The sequence below is a fragment of the Eptatretus burgeri genome, chromosome 4, assembly GCF_056783735.1.
Source record: "Eptatretus burgeri isolate ZD-2024b chromosome 4, Ebu_testis_v1, whole genome shotgun sequence".
NCBI lineage: Eukaryota > Metazoa > Chordata > Myxini > Myxiniformes > Myxinidae > Eptatretus > Eptatretus burgeri.
Genome location: NC_140964.1, coordinates 126,771,307 through 126,792,372, shown reverse-complemented (window position 1 = coordinate 126,792,372; position 21,066 = coordinate 126,771,307). Strand labels below are relative to the sequence as shown.

General features: G+C 47.8%; 1 protein-coding gene and 2 long non-coding RNA genes across 3 annotated transcripts in view; 2 read left to right on the top strand and 1 right to left on the bottom strand.

Annotated features, from left to right (window-relative positions):
* The window catches only part of LOC147029061 (calmodulin-1-like), a 37,854-nt gene extending 31,005 nt beyond the window's left edge, over positions 1 to 6,849 (bottom strand). Inside the window, exon 1 of the mRNA XM_085879986.1 lies at positions 6,750 to 6,849. Coding sequence (XP_085736112.1) covers positions 6,750 to 6,752 — 3 coding nt within the window. The 5' untranslated portion in view covers positions 6,753 to 6,849. The remainder of the gene's footprint in view (positions 1 to 6,749) is intronic.
* The window catches only part of LOC147029059 (uncharacterized), a 75,132-nt gene extending 54,459 nt beyond the window's left edge, over positions 1 to 20,673 (top strand). The window contains exon 3 of the long non-coding RNA XR_015057816.1: positions 19,835 to 20,673. This is a non-coding gene — a long non-coding RNA (uncharacterized LOC147029059). The remainder of the gene's footprint in view (positions 1 to 19,834) is intronic.
* LOC147029060 (uncharacterized) lies at positions 7,211 to 11,645 on the top strand. Its single transcript, XR_015057817.1, has 2 exons — positions 7,211 to 7,264; positions 7,853 to 11,645. It is a non-coding gene; the product is annotated as an uncharacterized LOC147029060 (long non-coding RNA).
* Positions 20,674 to 21,066: the final 393 nt, after the last annotated feature.

Here is a 21,066-nt window from a genome sequence, read left to right as displayed (position 1 = left end):
GATTGCTGCAGCATGGGGGCACGAATTTTTACGAAATATCAGCCACACATTAAGTCAAGAGGGCGCATTTATCGCTGCTTGTATAATATCCCGTACCACAATGGGTTTTCATTAACAGACATGATATATACAAGGCAGACTATGTTAAAGTTAACTTACCATAACTACAAGAAGTTTTCAAGCCGCCATGTTTCCCACGTTCTGGTAACCGGAATGGTCGCTTTCGCTTTGTGACGGAAATAACCGATGTTGCATCCATTCCCCACCGTTTTATTACGGGATTGACCGTTCTTGTGTCCGTCACGACCGTTCTTGCGTGTAGAATAAACGTGTTGGTTTCGGTTATATTTGGTTTTGCGACCGTAATTAGTGTTGGTTTTAATTTTGGTCGCCTTTTCTTCAATTTTAGCTGTTTTTGTAATATAACAACAATGACTGGTTTTCCATCCATCTGACCACGTTTTCGTCCGTTTGTTAGGGGGACCTGTAGAGGCAACCCAGGAACAAGGAGCATATTTGCCAGCAACAATGTGCAAGGGGACATTCATTTTCTTTGCCATCAACAACAGTGACTTCAATGAGGACACAACAGATGGGAAGCGGACCCTACATGCAACAGCCACTGCACTGTATCAATGCAAAAAACCTTCGATTGACCCACAGAGCACAAGGAAGTTGAGGCTGAATGACCAAAAAGCCAGGGACCGCTCCCTGAAGGGCCTGACTGACCCAGACTTCATCTGCTGCCATGCACCTAATGCAAAGGCAGCTGAAGGTACCATCATCGCTGGATTCCATCCAGGAGCAAATGTTGGAGCAATCAAACCCTATTCTGCACAAGACTCTGTGTGGCTACTTTCTAGGGCAATCATGCGCACTACTGAAGCCAGGGACATTCAAGCCATGGATGTCATCACACCAGACAATCAAAATGTGCCTCAGGATGTCCAGGCCGTGGATATCAGTCCACCAGACGATCAACAGGCTCCCAGGGATGTTCAAGCCATGGATATCAACCAACCTGCAGTTCCTGAGGATCATAGCAGCCAACTGCCGCAACTTTCCTTGGTGAGTCAACAGCCATGCAAGATCCAGAACAGCCAGCACGTCAACAGGGTGGCAGTGGCAAATGTCATAACATCCCTACCTGGGCAGCCTACAACTCTCTCCTGTCATCTGAAAAACCTTTGACAGAGGTTAGTGCCCTGCCCATGAATGGCAAACACTCATCACAGTCCTGAAACAGACACTACAAACCAATTGCATGGTCATGGGACCTAACAGGAAGACGGTTATCACCTTGGACATGGCCTTATATGAACGAGCCAAACAGCTTGAGATGACAAGGGATGATTGCAAGGGCAAGTGGGTGCTGAGACTGGGTGAGAGATGCATACTGTGATGGCTGCATTGCGGGCAGCTGGGAATGCCATCGAAGACAGTGGGCTTGACGAGGCTTGGAGTGAAGCTGACATCTTTGGTCCAACCACAACAAGACAGATCCTGGAAGCCAAGCACATGAAAAGAGCCCTGGAAGCACACACGACTTCAGTCCAGGTCCTCTATGATCTCTATGTAGAAGAATTCTTCCTAGATGATCGTCATCTGAAGGGGCCATGTGTAGAGGCAGCACAGCAGCTTGACCAAAGTTGTGTTCAACACCTGCAACAAGAGATGTTGAAGGAGCAGCAAAATATGCTAACTATCCTTGATTCCCAAAGGGTACTGAAAATGATGGCCGAGTTTGATAAGAAGGGATCACAAAGTTCACTCTTGAAGTTTGTGCGGACCAACATGAGGATGGTATTACTCATATATATATATATATATATATATATATATATATATATATATATATATATATATATATATATATATATATATATATATATATACATATATATACATATATATATATATACATTCATCCGTGCCACCCATGATGGTCTTTGGGACCCTGGACTTTATTTATTTCCATCGTGATTCTGTTTAGTTGTTACTCATCCCCTCATATCATGAACAGGGAAATGTGTTGTGATTGTCATTATAACCTTCCCATTGTTCTCAAATCAATTCCCAAACCTTCACTCTCGAACAAGTCAGTATTCCAATCTCACTCACAAACCATCATTCACCGCTCCACACTCCCCCCCCCCCTTTCTCAAACATTTACAGTTCTGTACTCAAGCTACATTCACTTACCACATTCGTAAACCACCTCACCTCACCAGTCATTCCACCATATAATCATAACATGTGCCACCCCAAATCCCAGTCATCAGGATATCAGAGAGGCCATGCCTATTTCTATTTGTGGTGAGGAAAAAAGCCACAAACCAAACATCCACACCATCTTTAGCGAGGTCTACAACATTTTGCAAACCAAGTGGGGAGCTGGAGTTAGCAAATAAACTTCACTGTCGTTTTAAACGCAGTTTCATTACAAGTCAAAGGCCCCGCCATCGGAAATCCTGACACCACCACCGAAAGCAAAGTTGAAAGATGGCAAAAAAAAAAAAAAATTCACCAAGAATGACCAGATACCAAATTTCGAGAACTAGTGCGGGCCCGTAGGTGCGGGCCTGTAGGTGCGGGCCTGTAGGTGCATGCCCGGACGTGCGTGGCCTCCAGGCTGAAACGGATGAAGATCGATATTAAACCTTGAAAAGGCACACTCAGGTCCCCAGTGTTGATTGTGACACCACAATTCTTCTTCGTTTGATATGACGTCAATCATGCAAAAAAAACAATTGTGACGTCAGTAGTGACATCATATCACCGTGTCCTGTCATTGGTTGATAAATGGCCGTAACTTGGGAACCGCTTGTCCGATTAATATCAAACCTTGAAAAGGCACATCCTCAGGTCCCCAGCAATATTCCTGGTAAGTTTCAATTAGATCGGACCAGGGGTTGTCGAGAAACGGTGGTCGCAGACACACATACAGAGATTGCTGGAATTATTATTTCGAGACTGAATGAATGCATGCCGGAAAATTGTTTTTTTTGGCATTTCACCTTTTGACCCGGCCTCAGGGGCGGGGGCAACGATTCTACTGTTCTTGCACCTTCTTGCTGTGTGGTGATCATGATAAGATCACACCTGCTCGAGCTTGGTCAGGTTAGCCACGCATCAATGTGGTTCACCATTTCATCAAAAGTGCAAACAACCACAAAACTAACAGGAGCTCTAAGCAGTCGAGCCTGCATTTGAATTCCAATCCAGGTGTGAACTGCCATCCTGGTGTTTCACAAGTAGAGTGGGAGATTCAGCAATGTGTCCCTTGGACAGACGTTAAACTGGGAGCGCCGTGTGCCGGCACGAGTTGGTGGATGACAAATATCCCACGGTATCCTCGTGAGAAGCAGGCGAGCAGTCGCTGACACTGAAGAAATCACAAATTCCTTGCCCCAACGACTGCTGAGAAGACAATGGCAACCCTTGCCAAGAACCCACTTTGTCAGCACCAGCAGTGCAAATAGAAAGGAACAGCTAACGATCATCAAATCAAGGAAAAGGCAACGAGGTCGTCATCTCTTTACATTATCGCGGTGACCACCACACAGCAGGCAGCCCCTCATGTACAACAAAGATAATCAGTACACCACCCATACTTCCACTGGCAGGCACAGTAAGAATGCCACCACAACCGCACCCCACAGAGGGGCAGTGAATTGAATGAACCGACATCGATAGCCTCTTAGTAATGAACGCACAAAAATTCCTCCTCACCTGTACCTGATGTAAAGAGGAACGAACATGTTTATAAAAAATAAAAAAAAGAGTAGAACATTTCAACATCTATTACATACTTTATAAGTTATCAAGCTTTGATCAAAAGCAGTCAGCACGATAATATAATCACAAGTTTCTACTTGTGATGCGGTTTCAGTGGTCGCTCGCTCGACATGTTCTCTCCGAGCATTTTGATCTGCAGTGATTTTTTTTTTAAAGAATATTTTAAAAGGACGGTCCTCCGGCTGTGTGTGTGCGCGTGCGTGCGGAGTTTACAAGACTGGAGGGTTATCATAATCTTCACCCTTCTCAGCTAGCTATTTCGCTTGCGGACCAAAGCAGGAATCCTGTGGGTTGGTATTGATGCGGTGTGAGCCCCTTGCACTACAACACAGAGGGTTGGAATGTCATCAAACCGGTTTTTCCACATGGAATGGAACAGGAAGCAGTCAGTTTGGATGAAGTGAAGTGGCTCACGACGTTGGTGCTTTGATGGGATATTTATCAATCACTTGGAAACGCCTCAGGAGTACCTCCACACACTCTTTATGAACTCCTCCATACTACCACCACCCTCACACCCTTTCACGTAGATCCTCCCTCCCACCCTTTCACGTTGCTCCTCCCTCCCACCCTTTCACGTTGCTCCTCCCTCCCACCCTTTCACGTTGCTCCTCCCTCCCACCCTTTCACGTTGCTCCTCCCTCCCACCCTTTCACGTTGCTCCTCCCTCCCACCCTTTCACGTTGCTCCTCCCTCTCACCCTTTCACGTTGCTCCTCCCTCCCACCCTTTCACGTAGATCCTCCCTCCCACCCTTTCACGGTGCTCCCCCCTCCCACCCGTTCACGTAGCCCCTCCCTCCCACCCTTTCACGGAGATCCTCCCTCCCACCCTTTCACGTAGATCCTCCCTCCCACCCTTTCACGTTGCTCCTCCCTCCCACCCTTTCACGTAGATCCTCCCTCCCACCCTTTCACGTAGATCCTCCCTCCCACCCTTTCACGTAGATCCTCCCTCCCACCCTTTCACGTAGATCCTCCCTCCCACCCTTTCACGTAGATCCTCCCTCCCACCCTTTCACGTAGATCCTCCCTCCCACCCTTTCACGTAGATCCTCCCTCCCACCCTTTCACGTAGATCCTCCCTCCCACCCTTTCACGTAGATCCTACCTCCCACCCTTTCACGTAGATCCTCCCTCCCACCCTTTCACGTAGATCCTCCCTCCCACCCTTTCACGTAGATCCTCCCTCCCACCCTTTCACGTAGATCCTCCCTCCCACCCTTTCACGTAGATCCTCCCTCCCACCCTTTCACGTACATCCTCTCTCCCACCCTTTCACGTAGATCCGCCCTCACACACTTTCACGTTGCTCCTCCCTCCCAGCCTTTCACGTTGCTCCTCCCTCCCACCCTTTCACGTTGCTCCTCCCTCCCACCCTTTCACGTTGCTCCTCCCTCCCACCCTTTCACGTAGATCCTCCCTCCCACCCTTTCACGTTGCTCCTCCCTCCCACCCTTTCACGTTGCTCCTCCCTCCCACCCTTTCACGTAGATCCTCCCTCCCACCCTTTCACGTTGCTCCTCCCTCCCACCCTTTCACGTAGCTCCTCCCTCCCACGTAGATACTCCCTCCCACCCTTTCACGTAGATACTCCCTCCCACCCTTTCACGTAGATCCTCCCTCCCACCCTTTCACGTAGATCCTCCCTCCCACCCTTTCACGTAGATCCTCCCTCCCACCCTTTCACGTAGATCCTCCCTCCCACCCTTTCACGTTGCTCCTCCCTCCCACCCTTTCACGTAGCTCCTCCCTCCCACCCTTTCACGTAGATACTCCCTCCCACCCTTTCACGTAGATACTCCCTCCCACCCTTTCACGTTGCTCCTCCCTCCCACGTTGCTCCTCCCTCCCACGTTGCTCCTCCCTCCCACGTTGCTCCTCCCTCCCACAACCCACCCAACTTGCACCCCTCCTTCACTCACAGCCCAAAGCAAAAAGTTATGGTTCAATGAGTGTTACCTTAGTACAACAACACTCACTCGACATCAGAAAACAAGAACCACACAACACTGCCCCCCCTTCCCCCCCCCCCAAAATAGAAGAACCCAGTGCGTCCATTTTTGTCGAATTTCAGCTTTTCCATGAAATCACATCGACAGCATATCCTCGATCTCTCCCTCCTCTGTCACAGCTCTCAGAGGCGCAGTTCCCAAGATGGATGTGGACTCGTGAACACAGTAACTCCGCATGAGGAAGGCATGAAACAAACAAAACAAAACAAAACACAGAACATCGGAAAAAAAAAACCCACCAAACTCGACTATCCTGGGAATTGTTACAATGTTTGGGGGGGGCTCGGCACACGAATACCGGACACAGGAGAAACTAATGAGCAGAGACCACAACTACTATGGTGCAATTAAATAAATAAACAATAAAATAAATATCCAGAGAGACCGGAAGTGGGAGGGTTGTAGGTTCGGATTCATGGAGCATATGAAGCCATTTTCACCGACACGTGTAAACCCCATCGCGTAACCCTCCCCGGGCATCGCGGACAGAGTGTGGAACCAGGAAGAAAAAAAAAAAAATTACCTCAGCGCACGTTAATTACCTCAACAAATTAAAACCGTTCTTTACTTATTCATTTATTTAATGACGAAATATTTAAATAAAAATCCAAAAGGCGTCCGTGGCTGAGGAGAAGGTTGTGAATCCACCACAGTCTCAGTTTAAAAAGTAAAAAAAAAAAAATATATATATATATATATAATAAAACGTTCAACTCTTTTGGGCCTGGACGTTCGATAGGCCAAAGTACGTATTTACAAAGTACAGAACGTACGAGCACACATCGTCGACCGTCCGCCGCGACGAATTCTTCTTAGCGAATCAAATCTCCACACAATCATAACTATAACAATTATAAAGAGCGTTTCAAGCGATCGCATCGATGAAATCCTCGACAACCGGAGCAACGTAGCCATCAACGAGAGTCCATTACACTCACCATGTCGCAAGCTTGTGGTACTTTTCCTCTCAAGATACTTTCCTCCTCACAGTCCTCGCCCCGCCAAGCCAAGCGCAAGTCCCTTTCACGACCGTAAAATAGTGCGCCGAGCTCGCCGCGCGACACGCCTTTACGCGCATATCACTCCGCGCCGCACCAATTAAACCGGCGGAGAGTTCCGGCGCGCGAGGCAGCGAAACGTCCTTCACTCCGGACGGGTTTTAAATAATGAGGGGCGCGCGCGGTGAAACGCTCGATGCGTAAAATGTCGCTGCTCGCGTACAAACGGCTCTGTGGGACACTGTGCGCTGTACGAACACTGTACTTCACAGCACGGCCGACTTGTACGCTTGCACACCGATGTACTGTACGCGAAGCTGGGCACTGTACACTGCGGCACACGCTGTAGCCGCGTCGCCACAACACGTTGGTAGAGTAGGCACACCCTCCCCTCGCCGTCACGCGGTGCCACGTTGGGAGCGGTCCGACACGTTCGCAAAGCCCATGGGCCAAAGGTACTCCCCCCGGCTCCCGTAACCGGGAGGGGAGGCTGTGGTGGGGGGACGGGGGGAGGATGTGGGGGGGGGTGTTGGGTTAATGTGTGGCTGCAATGCGTCAAACGTGCGGTTCGGGGAGCTTGGCTCGAGGTGTGGGCCAAACGTGAACGGGAAATCACACACAGCGGCCTCTGTGGTCTGTCCACCGGGGAGAACGGTCTTGTTCGACGGAGGGTGGTGGTGGTGGTGGTGGTGGTGGTGGTTGTTAAGTTGCTGCTGCTTGTTCTTCTTCTTCTTGTTCTTCCCCTGGATTCGCTTGTCACGTCATGTGACCATCGGTCGTCACAAGCTGAATGTGACGTGACGTTTTGTGACCATTTGCTTCATATTCATCTCGTCGGCCCGATGGAGCGGCACACGAAGAAATGGCATGTTTACTGTTGCGATTGAGAAGTTTCCATCAATGCGTACAGAGCAACAATGTATACCTCTACGAGTCGACCCTATTAATATGAAACAAACATTCGGAGAAACAGAAAGTTTGGACATTTGGTTGCTAAGCAACACGTTCAATGTGATCATTTTTGCTCCTCCTCCTTCCAACAGGCCGATGAAATCGTTCACCACTCTGATCCAGGTGTTCAACAGAATGGCACAACTTACACCTGGCCTCGACCCCACCAGTGACCGTGACCTTTGTGTGAAAGCACTCTTCCAAGACCCCAAGCCCCCGACCCTCCCATTGATAACACTGGTCTGCGTTATTTCAGAGGTCTAGGTTTTCTCAACGGTTCCCATATGCTTTTTGCATGCTGAGTTTAGAAATGTATCTCATTTCGCTCAATCAGGTCAAGTTTTTGTCAAGTTTAATTCTATCTCAATTTTAAGGGAAAAAAAAATAATCCAAATTTGTTTTTTTTATTCAAAATCAGACTTACATTGACAGAAAATGTACAAACTATACATATAATGACGCACAAGTACCATTAATGTGAAATTCAACATTAAAAAGACGAAGGAAAACAACAAGACGAATAAATGGCTTTCGCAAAGATTTTCATCTGTTTCGCATCTGTAACATCTCTCTTGAGGCGCCAACGGTAGTCTGCAAGCATGTTGACATCCCATCGGCCCTGGTACTTCTCTTCCATCACTCGAATATCCTGGTGAAACCGTTCTCCTTGCTCCTCGCTGACATAATCACAGTTTTCCGGAAAGTAGTCTAAATGCGAGCTGAGAAAATGCATCTTTATGGACATGCGTGCACCAAGAGCCTGGAAGCTCTGCAGGAGCCCTTCCACAACACATTCATAGTCTGGACTTCGGTGATTGCCCAGAAAGTTCGTCACAATGGATTTGAATGAGAGCCAGGCATTCCTCTCATTGCTCTCCATACTTTCGTTGAATTTAGGATCTTTCATCAGCTCCCTGATCTGAGGGCCATCAAAAATGCCTCGCTTTCAGTTTGGCCTCACTTACGCGAGGAAATTTCTTGTTCAGGAAAGCGAAAGCTCGACCTTCTTTGTTCAGTGCTTTGACAAAATTCTTCATAAGTCCGAGCTTGATGTGCAGTGGTGGAAGTAGAATCTTCTGAGGATTCACAAGAGCGTGTGACACAACGTTGTGGGAACCTGGTTCCAGGCTAGATCTTTTTGGCCAGTTGCGTTGTACATAGTGCTGCTTGTCTGCTCGGCTGTCCCACAGACAGAGAAAGCAGGAGTATTTGGTGTAGCCACCTTGTAGACTCAGCACCATGGACACAACCTATAAATAATAAAGAACACACATATTTGTTTTAAAATTTGTTATTCCAGTTTATTAAAAAATATATATTTTAATCCATGTTAAGAATATTTCAATAAATAAAGTAGAAAAATATATGTAACTAGGTTGACACCAACATACCTTTAGGTCTCCGCAAATCATCCAATTGTGATCTTTGTACGTCAAAGCAGTTAGCAAAGGCTCCATGTTACTATAGTTCTCAGTCATCTGTACCGAGTGACCGGAACAGACGCGATCTTGTTGCCATTGAAGAGTAGTACTGCTTTTAAGCTTCTACTTGAGTCGATGAAGAGCCGCCATTCTGTAGGATCATACACTAAACCCATAGCTGCAATGAGGCCGGTGATGTTGCTACAGTAAACCAGAGAAACTTCATCGTCCGAACTAAAATATTCTCGAAACTCTTCTTCACGGCTGCGGTACCAGGAGAATGTAGTTTCAGGAGCTAACAAACAATTTTCACGAAGTCGTGACCCTAGCAACTGAGCAGCTTCTTTGGACAAACACAAATCTCGTGTCAAATCGTTCAACTCCGCTTGGCTAAAGAGTTTGGGTTGACTTGTCTCGCCCGTAGGTTGATATGTACCAGATATGTCACCATCTTCCATTTGTTCATCGGAATCGGACGCCGAATGTCTGCAATTTTCGGGCGGTGCTGGAATTGGAAATCCTGGTCCATGAGGCACTGGCTTAGGGGTGACATGATATATAAAGTGAAACAATTTAGAATGTTTGGGAATTTATTAAACATAAAGTTAAACTCAAACAAAATTGATAAACTCACCTTGTAGGTTTGTCATACAGAAATAACAGTCATGAGTATGATCTCTTCCTTCCCTCCACACCATTGCGATACCAAAAGGCAGACACTCAATCTTCTTGTGGCTCCAGCGCCGCAGACTCTCAACGCACGTTTTGCAGCATATGTGAGGGGCAAAGGCTTTGTCCTGGTCACCAAGTTTCATTCCAAAGTATGCGTGGTAGCTTTTCCTGACAAAACGTGTGATGTTAGACTGCCGGTCTGGCATGGTCACTTAACCACAGATATAGCAGAACTTGTTTGGGTCATTCTTGCACTTTCGATTCATCGTGAATCACAGTAATGTCACACAGGGTGCCCCACAGAAAACCAGGAAATTTGAGATTTTGAGATTTATTTTGCCGTATTTTACCATATCAATAAACTAACATAGTGTTACGGCTGTGGAAATTCGCAGAACACCATAAAGGTCCTTCGTTCCATTAGATCGATAAGTCTGTGTTCAGTTTGATTTCCCCACCGTTGTTTAATGGGATGTATTCGTGTCACAGGGCTGTGATCTTTGAGATAGCCGTTTTTCTTTACTATCGTTATTTTGGACCAATCACCACAACCACCTTCACAACGCCACCATCACAACAATGACGATTTCCTCAACCACCAACCACAACCAAACCATCACCACCAACGTCGCTCTCAAACAACCGCTTCAGATCCACCGTCCTCCCACCACAACAACCACACGCGCCTCTCAACAAACCATGCCATTCTCATCACCTCAACCACAACGCCAACCACAATTAAGCCAATCACCTAACCGCCTTCCCCGCTACGCCAACTACCTATCCCCTTCTCCACAAACCAAATCGCAACCCTCTCCGCTCATGAAGGCCGTCTCTGCGGAGGAAAAGGAACAAGGGATTTCGATAACGCGAGGGAAAAACAAGAAGGAACATCGGTGGCGCACGGATTTTCCCGCCTGCTTTTCCCGTGCTTTGGTGTGGGGGAAGTGCGATTCGAGCCAGAGGTCAAAGGTCATGTGAAGGAGGGGCCTCATTTTGGGGGAATGAATCTCCCTAGGCCTGGGCCATGTAACGATTCCCTCGCCCCCCCCCCCCGCGCACCGCGAGGGGGGGGGCGAGAGGGTTGGACATAGGCAATGCCCATGCCCCTTTTCTCGAAGCTTCCCGGAGGAACTCGAAGGAGGGTGGAGCAAGAAGCCAGGAGGAATATAAGGGCACGCAGGAGCCAAGTCGTGTGTGTGTGGTTTCTTTTGGTGGCTTCTTCTTCCTGGTCGGGATCTTCGGCTCGTGGTGGCCTGTCTGTGGAACGACCCGTTCGTCGGAGCTCGCGGTCGGTGGGGAGTCCGGGCGTGGCACCAGGGACGCGGACTGGAGGCGCTGCTCTGCCAGCTCTGTGGCGCAAACCTGCGCGTCCGAGTGCAGAACGCCGCAGAGAGCTCGCCGGCCCCGTGGAAGGCCCGAGTCAGCCGCGGCTATCCGAGCTGCCATGGGGACAGACGTCGCGACTCGCCCATCAAAGCATCACGAGGGTGCAGGTAACCTGCAACGGTCTCGTGGGGCCCGTTCGGTCACAAAGGCTCCACAGTATGAAGGTCTACGGACCCTGTCTGACTCCCTTGTCTTTGAGGGTAGTCTTTTCTTTTTTTTTGAATGAATGTTGGTGGTGCCGTCTATAAAGTAGAACTGTGTAAGTGCTGTACATTGATAATTGCTAATAGTCGGTTGTAGTGCTTTCGTTGCCTGTATACGTGTTTGCATTGCTTACTGCATGCGTGTTTAGTATTCCCTGTACACGTGTGTCGTAGTAAATAAATGTGCTTGGTTAAATGTACCTCGTTCGTTGCGTCCTCTTTCCCCTATTGGAATACCATCTTGCACTGCTGAATATTAGTTGGGTTTTAAACACCCGATAAATAGAATCGGATCCGGCGAGGTCGGGCGATAATACCCGCTCGGTTATCACTGAAGAACGGAACGGACCGCTTGAGCGGTTCGTGTCCAAGCCGACCTGCGTCGAGGTACGGTCTCCCGGTAGGCTACCCGCGCGAGTACTTAGGTATATCGATATTCGGCGATTGACCCTATTTTGCGCGGGTTGAAAATTGGCTAGGCCGTGGTGGGATTAAGAACCCACCCGTGACAGGGTTCTGGCGTTGTTCCGGAAGGTCACGACTGAATTGTCCGTCCGGTGGGCGATGCGGCTGCTATTAGAAAAACGCAGTCGATCGCACGCCGGTGGGTGCGAATTCGTACCAATATAATAAAGTGTATCTTTGTTTTACACTACATCTAAGTTTGCTTTTGCTTTGTTTTAAATAAACTGTTCCAAATTTCCTGGTTTTCTGTGGGGCACCTTGTAGTAAAGAGGACACTACGCAGGACATACTGCTGCTCACGTGCACCGAAGTGGGTAGCTCACACCAGACTGAGCCACACAGCTGCTGGAGCGACTGAAGTTGAGTGTTGCCAGAAACGAATTTTCTATATTTTTCTGAAATTGAAATGAAAGTAATTGAGAAGGCACTTTCTTCCACATTAAGTGTACTTGTGTGTCATTATATGTGTAGTTTGTACATTTTCTGTTAATGTAAGTGTGATTTTGAATTTAAAAAATGCTAATTAAAAAAGAAAAATTTTGATTATTTTTTTTTCTCTAAAATTGAGACAGCATAAAAACTTGACCTGGTTGAGTGAAATTAGATACATTTCTGAATTCAGCATGCAAAAAACATCGGAACCGTTGAGAAAACCTAGACCTCTGAAAAAATATTTCAAATGCAGCCCAGTGTAATCCTTGGAGGTTGTAATCTCAGTTCTCTGTTCTCCACTCTGCGGTCCCGTTCGTCCTTCACTCTTCTCTCACCTTTCTCTTCCCTGAGCCGAGATGTTGTAACTCCGTTTACCGTAAACCAGCTTTTACAGTCCACTGTCGGACGAAATCCTTGGTCAACATGAGTCGGAGGGGTCACCAACCAAGGACCGTTGTAGTCATGGGAATCGAACACACACCACTTAGTGAAGAAAGTCTTCAACGACTCGGCGACCAACCACTTCCAAATGCACTGTAGTCCCTGTAAATAAATAAATATTAAAATCATTTTAGGTCAGATCAGGTCAGGTCAGGTCAGGTATGGGCGCATGCGCCGGAACAGCGTGTCGCTACGTCCATTTTCCAGGGGCCTCCGTCTCGCCATCCCCATCCCCTTCCCCATGTCGGTGAAATGCCGATCAACCTGTAGGATGACAATGCCAAAAAGTATGCAAACAAGGTAGGGATGAGAGCATGAGGATAGATGAGGTCCATAACTACCTGAACAGGAAAAAAAAGTTTCTGTGCACCATAAAAATTACACACAATGATACCGACACGTACCCCAGCAATAATGTTACGTATTTGGAAGCCTTTTGCACACAGACAGTCAGCAGTCCCATAGTTCAGTTATCTCGTTAAGTATATGTGGATAGTTCGACTCCCTCCCCTACGTCTAATGGGCTAATTTCATGTGTGCGCTGCGGGTTTCTTTTATAGTCAGTTTTTTTTACATCTTTAAATCTACCAACGCCAGCGGAACCCTCGCTTCACTCCTCCTCCCACTCTGCGGGCGAACAAGCGCTTCACCCGCCCAACTTTCACTCCGCACCATGGCACCATAACGCACGTGTTTCTGATTACGGACGTGGGCAGAGCCCCCTCGCCTCGGAGCTCTGACTCCGCCTCATCAAAAAAGAATGTCTCCCCCGTCGACACTGGGGAAGGCAAAAGAGCCTCTCTCGGGGGAGGAGCACCGAGACGCCGACACGCCCCTCCTCCAATCACGGCTGGCCACCACGTCCAATCCGGAGGCGAGTTACCCGAGAGCGGATCCCTCCACCCCGCACGGGGGAGGGATAAGAAGGATCGCGAGCTGTACCCGGGTCTGTTCCTTGGTTCCTCGGAGGTCGTTCCTTGCTTCTCGTCTGCTGGGCTCTCCTGGTCATCGGTCATCGTTCGTGGCTGGCCGGGTCGTTCGTAGGATCCTGGCTGCGCTCGTTGGATTCTGGCTCGTGGGTTCGAGTCCCACCGTGGTGGGTTGTGTTGGAGCGCTCGAGCTGGGGATTCCCGTTCCCTTCCACGGACTCCGAGCTCCACAAGTGCGAGTCGGTAAAAATGCACGAGGCGGCCAGGTACCCGACCAAACTCTAACCCCCAGCTTGCCTATCCTCCGCGGCTGGAGGGTTTGAATAAAGGCCAGTTGGCGCCATTTCTTTTTGGGTGTGTGTCTGTCTGTGGCCAGTCTTGTAAGTGAAACTGTTCAGTGATTGCCATTGTACATTTGCCTGCATTTATATTCGTGATTAAGTCTGCTCTGTCTCTCCCTCCCTGATTATTATTTGTAAAATAAACCCTCTTGTTGTTAAATGTACCAGCTCGTTTTCTGTGCTTTCTCTCATTGGCCGAGCATGGTTCGGGTTTGAGTTATAGTGAGGCCGATTGTGCCGTAGATTGTTATTTGGACCGGCGCAGCTTTGGTAATTCCCGCTCGGTTATGCCGGATCTGAGTCGGTAACAGCGACTCGGTTCAGACAAAGCCGGCCGAGGGTGTGGCTTCCCCTCAGAGCTAATTAGGTAAATTGGAATCGGATAAAAAGACCCCAACCGCGCGGTCGAAACATTGGCGTCCACAGTCCATTAAGCGACCCATCGACTTCGGAGTTATCCGGAGTGACGACCTTCAATTCCAGGTGTTCGGAGGTTAGACGGCCCAACTGCTCCATCTGGCGGTCGTTCCTCGCCCCCAAACCCGGCACTACAAAAATATGATGGTCTGCCAACACGTGCCTGGACATAGTCCCCAGGTGACCCGTGAATATCCGGAACCTATTGTTCCGGAACCTAAACGCCCAAGACCAAGAAGTCCAATGAAAATTTGGTCCAATGGACCAACAAGCCCCATTGTAATATAAAAGAAGCTCAGTCTCAGCATACCCATGTCCGTCCGTGTGTGTGCCTGCATCCGTCTGGCTGTGTGTCCCTGCATTTCATCTGACATCACCAATTGTCCTTCAGGGGACACCACTAATCAAGCCTAATTTGCAAACAGTATGACATAGTTGACCAAGATTTCAAACAGTATCGTAAAGTTGAGTGAGGTTTCAAGCGGTATGATACAGTTGAGTAATGTTTCCAACAGTATGATGTAGTTCAGTAATGTTTCAAACAGTATGATATTGTTGAGTAAGGTTTCCAACTCTTCACACTCTCACTATGTCTCTCTGAAAGGACCTTTTGGTAACACCCCCCCCCCATCTACTTTCTCAACAATCCTCTGGAAGAAGTCCTTTCTTTCAAGTTTCTGGGTCTCACTATCTCCCATGATCTTTCCTTGGAAAGCCACATTTCCAACCTCGCCTCCAAAGCCAGTCGCCGACTTGGAATCCTCCATTGTGCAAAGTCCTTCCTCGGCCCACCTGAGCTTCTGACCACTTACAAAGCCTTTGTCCGGAGCCTGATGGAGTACTACTCTCCCCTCTGGGCTGGTGCTCCTGTCTCCCACCTTTCTCAGCTTCATGCTGTGGAAACCAAGGCATTTCGGATCATTGGTATCTCCCATGATGAGGTTGAGTCTTTGGGACTCTTACTCTCTCACCGCAGGCAGGTTGGTGGTCTTTGTCTTCTACCGTCTCCTCTCCGGTCTCGCCCCCCCTGCTGTGTTTGCGATTTGTCCCCCCTCCCATATTTCTGCATGGCGCTCAAGGTCCGCCAACAACCTACTTCTGGTAAAACTACCAAAATTACGAATCACTGCTCACCTTCACTCTTTCATTCCTCTGTTGTCCCACCTTTGGAATAAACTCCCTCACTCGGTTCAATCCCATTCTTCCCTCCAGGCTTTCAAAACAGCCGTTCACCACCACCTATCATCCCCCATCCAAATCATCGATCTTTTCTACCCCCATTAATCCACCCAAAACCCACCTCCTTCAAATTCCCTGCTTTCCTTCCTGAAAGTCCCTGTAATATCCATCTTGTATACCCAATGTTCCCCGCCCCATCCCTCTCCCTTCCACAGATCTCCTAATGTCTCTGTTCCCCACTGCTTTGTCCTTCCCTCGCCCCTCTTGTCTCATGCCCCCCTTGCTGTGCGTTGTGTGTTAGCTCTCACACGAGCCTCGACAAGGTGTACAAAAACCCCCCAAAAAACAGTATCATAGAGTTCAGTAATGTTTCAAACACGTTCAATAATGTATAATTAAACGGGGGGTTCTTTTAACATTTTCAGGGAAAAGGGTAGACAAGGCGCTCAATAAACAATGCAGATCTGGTTGTCCACAGACACAAGTAGTCGGGAGGAGGGAACACACAATCTTACGTACAGTAAGTCTGTTGAGGCATCATTAGCTCCGCCACCTAAGGATGGACAAGTTCGGACGAAACTTGGTGGCCAGGTCAGGTGTGTGAGATGGACGAATTGATTTGATTTTGGGTGAAAATCCAAATCCAGATCCGGATACAAATTTTTAAAAATTGTTTGGAAGTGATTCTTCACCCTTGAGAGATGGGGGTCAAAAACGATATTCTGGCATGATATTTCAAAAATTTGGGGACGAGTTATGACAAAACGAGGTGGATGAGTTGGTTCGGTGGCAAGAACAAGCCAATTCGATTTGATTATGGTCCGGATCCAGATTCAGCCTTTCGGCGGGATACAGAACGTAAACTGTTCAGTCGGGCAGGGGTATGCGCTCCACCGACTGCTGTTCCAGTTTTGCCTTTGGTGTTATAATAAGTGAATAAGTTTTAGCTTTGGTTTATTGGAGGTTTTCTGGTTCAGGGTTTCCCAGCAGGGGTTTTGAAAGGTTTGACGGTTGCGGTTCAGCTTCTTGGTGACACGCCACTTTCGACCAGTCACTCCTTCTCAAGTTGCAACGTTCACCACATGCCCACTTAATACTTGCAGCTCATGCAGAACTGGCATGCCCTGTCGCTACTGATCTGGCTGATCATCTTAAGGACAACATTATACCAACCATGGCTATTGTGACATCACCACCAGAGCAAGTCACAAAACTACAATCTGAAATGTCGGACCTTAATATTCTCGTTCTGGAGCTGCAAGCTGCATAACACCAGTCGTGTCCATCTTCGTGTACCCATTTTAAGGACAGAGAGAAGTGCCATACCTTGTGCTACCGTTTACCTTCATCTTCCGTGAACACTCCAGATTGGTGTTGGTACCACTTGACCTTCCAATGCTAATACTGTACTCATCAATGTAGAGCTGTTGTTTTTTTTTTTAAAGAAACACTCAATGATTCTAAAACTCTCCCACAGTTATACATGCCAGGTCCAATGCTTATAAAACTTCCCAGAGTTGCATACACAAGTTCCAATGCAGTTTTGAATAAACTCATGACTTTCAGGTCAGCAACTTGTCTCTTGTATCTTCATAAAATAAACCATTAGGATACGACTTGGTGTCAAAGTCGGTTGTGTTCACGCTCCAAGCAGGCTCTGTTGCTCCGATAAATGCACGAGTGCACGTAAAGTGATCTCCGACTAGCCAGCTGCGTTGCGAGTCCCCATTGGGTGATCTTCGTACCACAAAGAAAGCAAATGAATCCGTGTCCACTACTCGCCGTGAAGGACCACGCTGCATCCAGCAGTGCCGAGGGATGAGGAAGAGGTTAGCCTTGGTTTTGTCGATGTGTTCAGAGAAGGTAGCTCGCTTGGATGTCAGCTCTGTGACCCCAGCAGGATAATATAGATTTGTCGAGAACCCAACTTGCCAGCAGGTAGGATCGACCAGTATCTGCAAAGATGCAGCTGGATCGAATCAGGGGTGGTGGTCAACATGCAACACTCTCAGTCATGGTTAGCATGCAACCTTTGCAGCACCCTCACCCTTGGTTTGAGCCCGGTTTAGCGCATTAGAGCGCATACCTCCGCTCTGTAATGCCTGATCCACGAGAACATATCTGGACCAAGAGTTTTTGAAACATGCTATATATCGTTTTTGAGCCCCATCTCTCAATGGTGTAGAATCACCACCAAAATCGAATCAGTTTTTCCTTGTCGCACACCCAACCTGCCCACCAAATTTCATCCGGATCCGTCCACAACTTTTTGAGATATCTTGTACACAGACAAACAAACAGACAGACAGACAGAAAGGGGTGAAAACAAAACCTCCTTCACCTTCGGTGGCAGAGGTAATAATTATATATATTGTTGCGGGCCGGGGACCGGTGGCGAGAACGACCACTAGGTGGGGGAGGTTACGTCGTCTCCACCAGACTCCCCGGAATTGTAGGCCGTCGCTCTCGGATAACTCCGTAAGCCGGCGGGTCACTGAACCGATCGTGGACGCCAATATCTCAACCGGGTAGCGTTGGGTCTTTTTGCCTAGAACCAATTTACCTAATTAACTACGTGATTTTGGCTACCGGGGAACCAAGCCCTCGGCACGTCTTGCTTGAACCGGGTCACTCTCCCAGCTGCGGTAGAGTTCCAACTACCGACTACCAACTCCGGGTCAGGTGAAGTTGAGTGGAAACTGACAAAGCCGTGCCGGCAAGGATGAACGGATTATCGGGTATAAAAACCTGGCTAAAACTCAGATCCGAACCATGCTGGACCAATGAAGGAAAAGACGAAAACGAACTGGGAACATTTCGAATAATAATGGTAATTTATTTACAATAAGCAATACACAGAGCAAGACTTATCGCGGAAATATAAGGCAGGCAAAATTTACAAGGATTCAAGCACTTACACAGTTTCTACTTAAAAGACGGGCACAACACACTCAGACACACACACAGATATTTTATTGAAGACCCCTGCAGCCAGAGAAGGAGAGACGAGCTCGGGGGTCGCAGTTTGGCAGGGTACGTGCATGCTGGATATAAGGGTGCTCCGCAGTGCAGCACCTGTCAATGGTGGTGCGGGACTCGTGCCGGTGGAGGAACCCGCGTGGAGCAGTCGGAGTCCCCGGGCAGAGATTAGGGTCATGGACGGGACCCACGAAGGCTGCACGAACGCCAGCAAAAGAACCAGCCAACTCCACAAACCACCAACAACACACGACACGACGCACCCAACCAACGTGCTCCTCTCTTCTCTCAATCTCCTCAGAACGAACGAAAGGGGAACAAAAGAGACCCCGTCCGGGGCGGGGCTCGGTGAAGCACACGTCACTGTCCCCCTTGATTGGACAGAGTTCCCACGGGCCCACCCTTTCTGGGTGGAGGTTTCGGCCATACCCGGATAAAGCTGCCCCTCCCCTCCACGTGTGTTTGAGGAAGGTGGACGTGGTGCAAAACTGCCTCGACCATCGTCGGAATTCCGCCTCAGGCAATGGTGCGCTGCGGCTCGCGAACCGAGGGCCGCAAGCGCGATGGTATCGTTGGATATTTCGTTGGAGGATATGTGGTTTGTTCGATGTAATTACCTAGCTGAAAGAACTTCGCAACGCACACCTTTGATTCTCCCACGAGATAAAAGGAGTAGTTCTATCTCACACTTACTTAACGGCATAACTAACTTTTGGGACCTGTATGTTGAAAGCACATGGTTTCCAGATCCGTAACAATATATATGTTGGCGTCTGAAAGTCTGGCTGGAAGCAGAAGTCGAGCTTAAATGGAATGTGTGTGAATGTAATGTCCAGACATCTTTTTGAACTCCTATCAACTTCAGATCATAAATGTTCCCCAGCCCTTTGAATTCAAGGTGACCTCCGAATGGACGCTGCAACAAGTCTTTGAGTGATCTCTTCCCTGAACCGCAAAACTTCAGCTTTGGCGCCATTTCGTCTCGAGGATGACCAGACATTCTCATTATCTTATCCCCCCCCACCCTCCCTTATCCTTGCACATTATATAATAACTCAAAAAGTCCATGTACAGCAGAATCAGAGAAAGAGCATATTGATTGAATCTCTTCTGGTTTCCCATATGCATACGTGTGTGTTGACCTCCGCTCCCGAAGGTGAAGGAGGTTATGTTTTCACCCCTTTCTGTCTGTTTGGCTGTGTACAGGATATCTCAAGAAGTTGTGGACGGATCTGGATGAAATTTTGTGGACAGGTTCGGTGTGACAAGGAACAAATGATTCGATTTTGGTGAAGATTCGGATCAGATTACAAGAATTTTTTTAAGTGATTCTTCACCATTGAGAGATTTGGGCCAAAAACGATACATAGCACGATATTTCAAAAATGTATTGATCGGGCCCCATATGTTCTCGTGGATCAGACATTATGCGGTGGAGGTATGTGCTCTTCTAGTTTAATAAATGACTCAAATGTACAAGAGGAATTGAGAATTCTTTGACAATTTGGTGAACCCGGCAGGAGCTTGCTTTGGGATTTCTGGGATGACTGGAGTTATTTGCAGCAAACAAGTGTTTTATAACAAGGGATGGCAGAAGTTTAAGGAAGATATACATCACCCACAGTGCGAGCTTTGTGATTGTTCGGGATTTACTTGGGTTTAATTACTTTTCCAGTAATTGTTTTCACAGATTACAATCTGTTCACTTTTTATAAAAGTTATGATAAAGATCAGAGATTGATGAAATGGAGCTTCACTTTATGAGAATTAAACATCGAAGGCAAAGCCAATGTGATTGCAAATACTCGAACAGGATATGAATGGCTCTGGAATTGTTGTTGTTGTTGTTGTTAGTTTGGGAGCAAGAATCCTACATTGGTAGTTTGTTGCCTTGGAAAATGTGTGGTTAATTTGCTTGCTATTTGCATGAAGAAGAGTGTTACCAAGATAATGGTCACACAAAGTCAGACAAAAGGATGATTTCGATGATGTGTTCTGGAAGCTATGTGAAATCAAGATAGATAACTAATATGATATTATAAGACCTGATAATGATGATGATCAGTAATATCTGTTAATTTGAAATCACTAATGTAGTTTATAGATGAAAGCAAAATAAGTGTGATGGAATAATGCCTCTCCGAGACAAAACTCATGAGTCTTTTTATGACTCAAAAATATCGGAAACTTGGTCAGCATACTGTCGGACCTTGGGATTAATTTGGTGTACTGTAAGCAAGGGAAAATTTAGATGACAAACGACACATTGTGTTGAATATATTGTTGCGGATCCGGGGTGGCGGGATTCTCACGCGGTCCGAGGAGCCACCCTAACCACCACCGTCTCCGGGGTTTATAACGCCGGCCGGCTCAGCACAGGCCTCCGGTCACGCGCCTTCAATCGCGATACCAACGTAATCCTTGTACCTTGCCGGTTG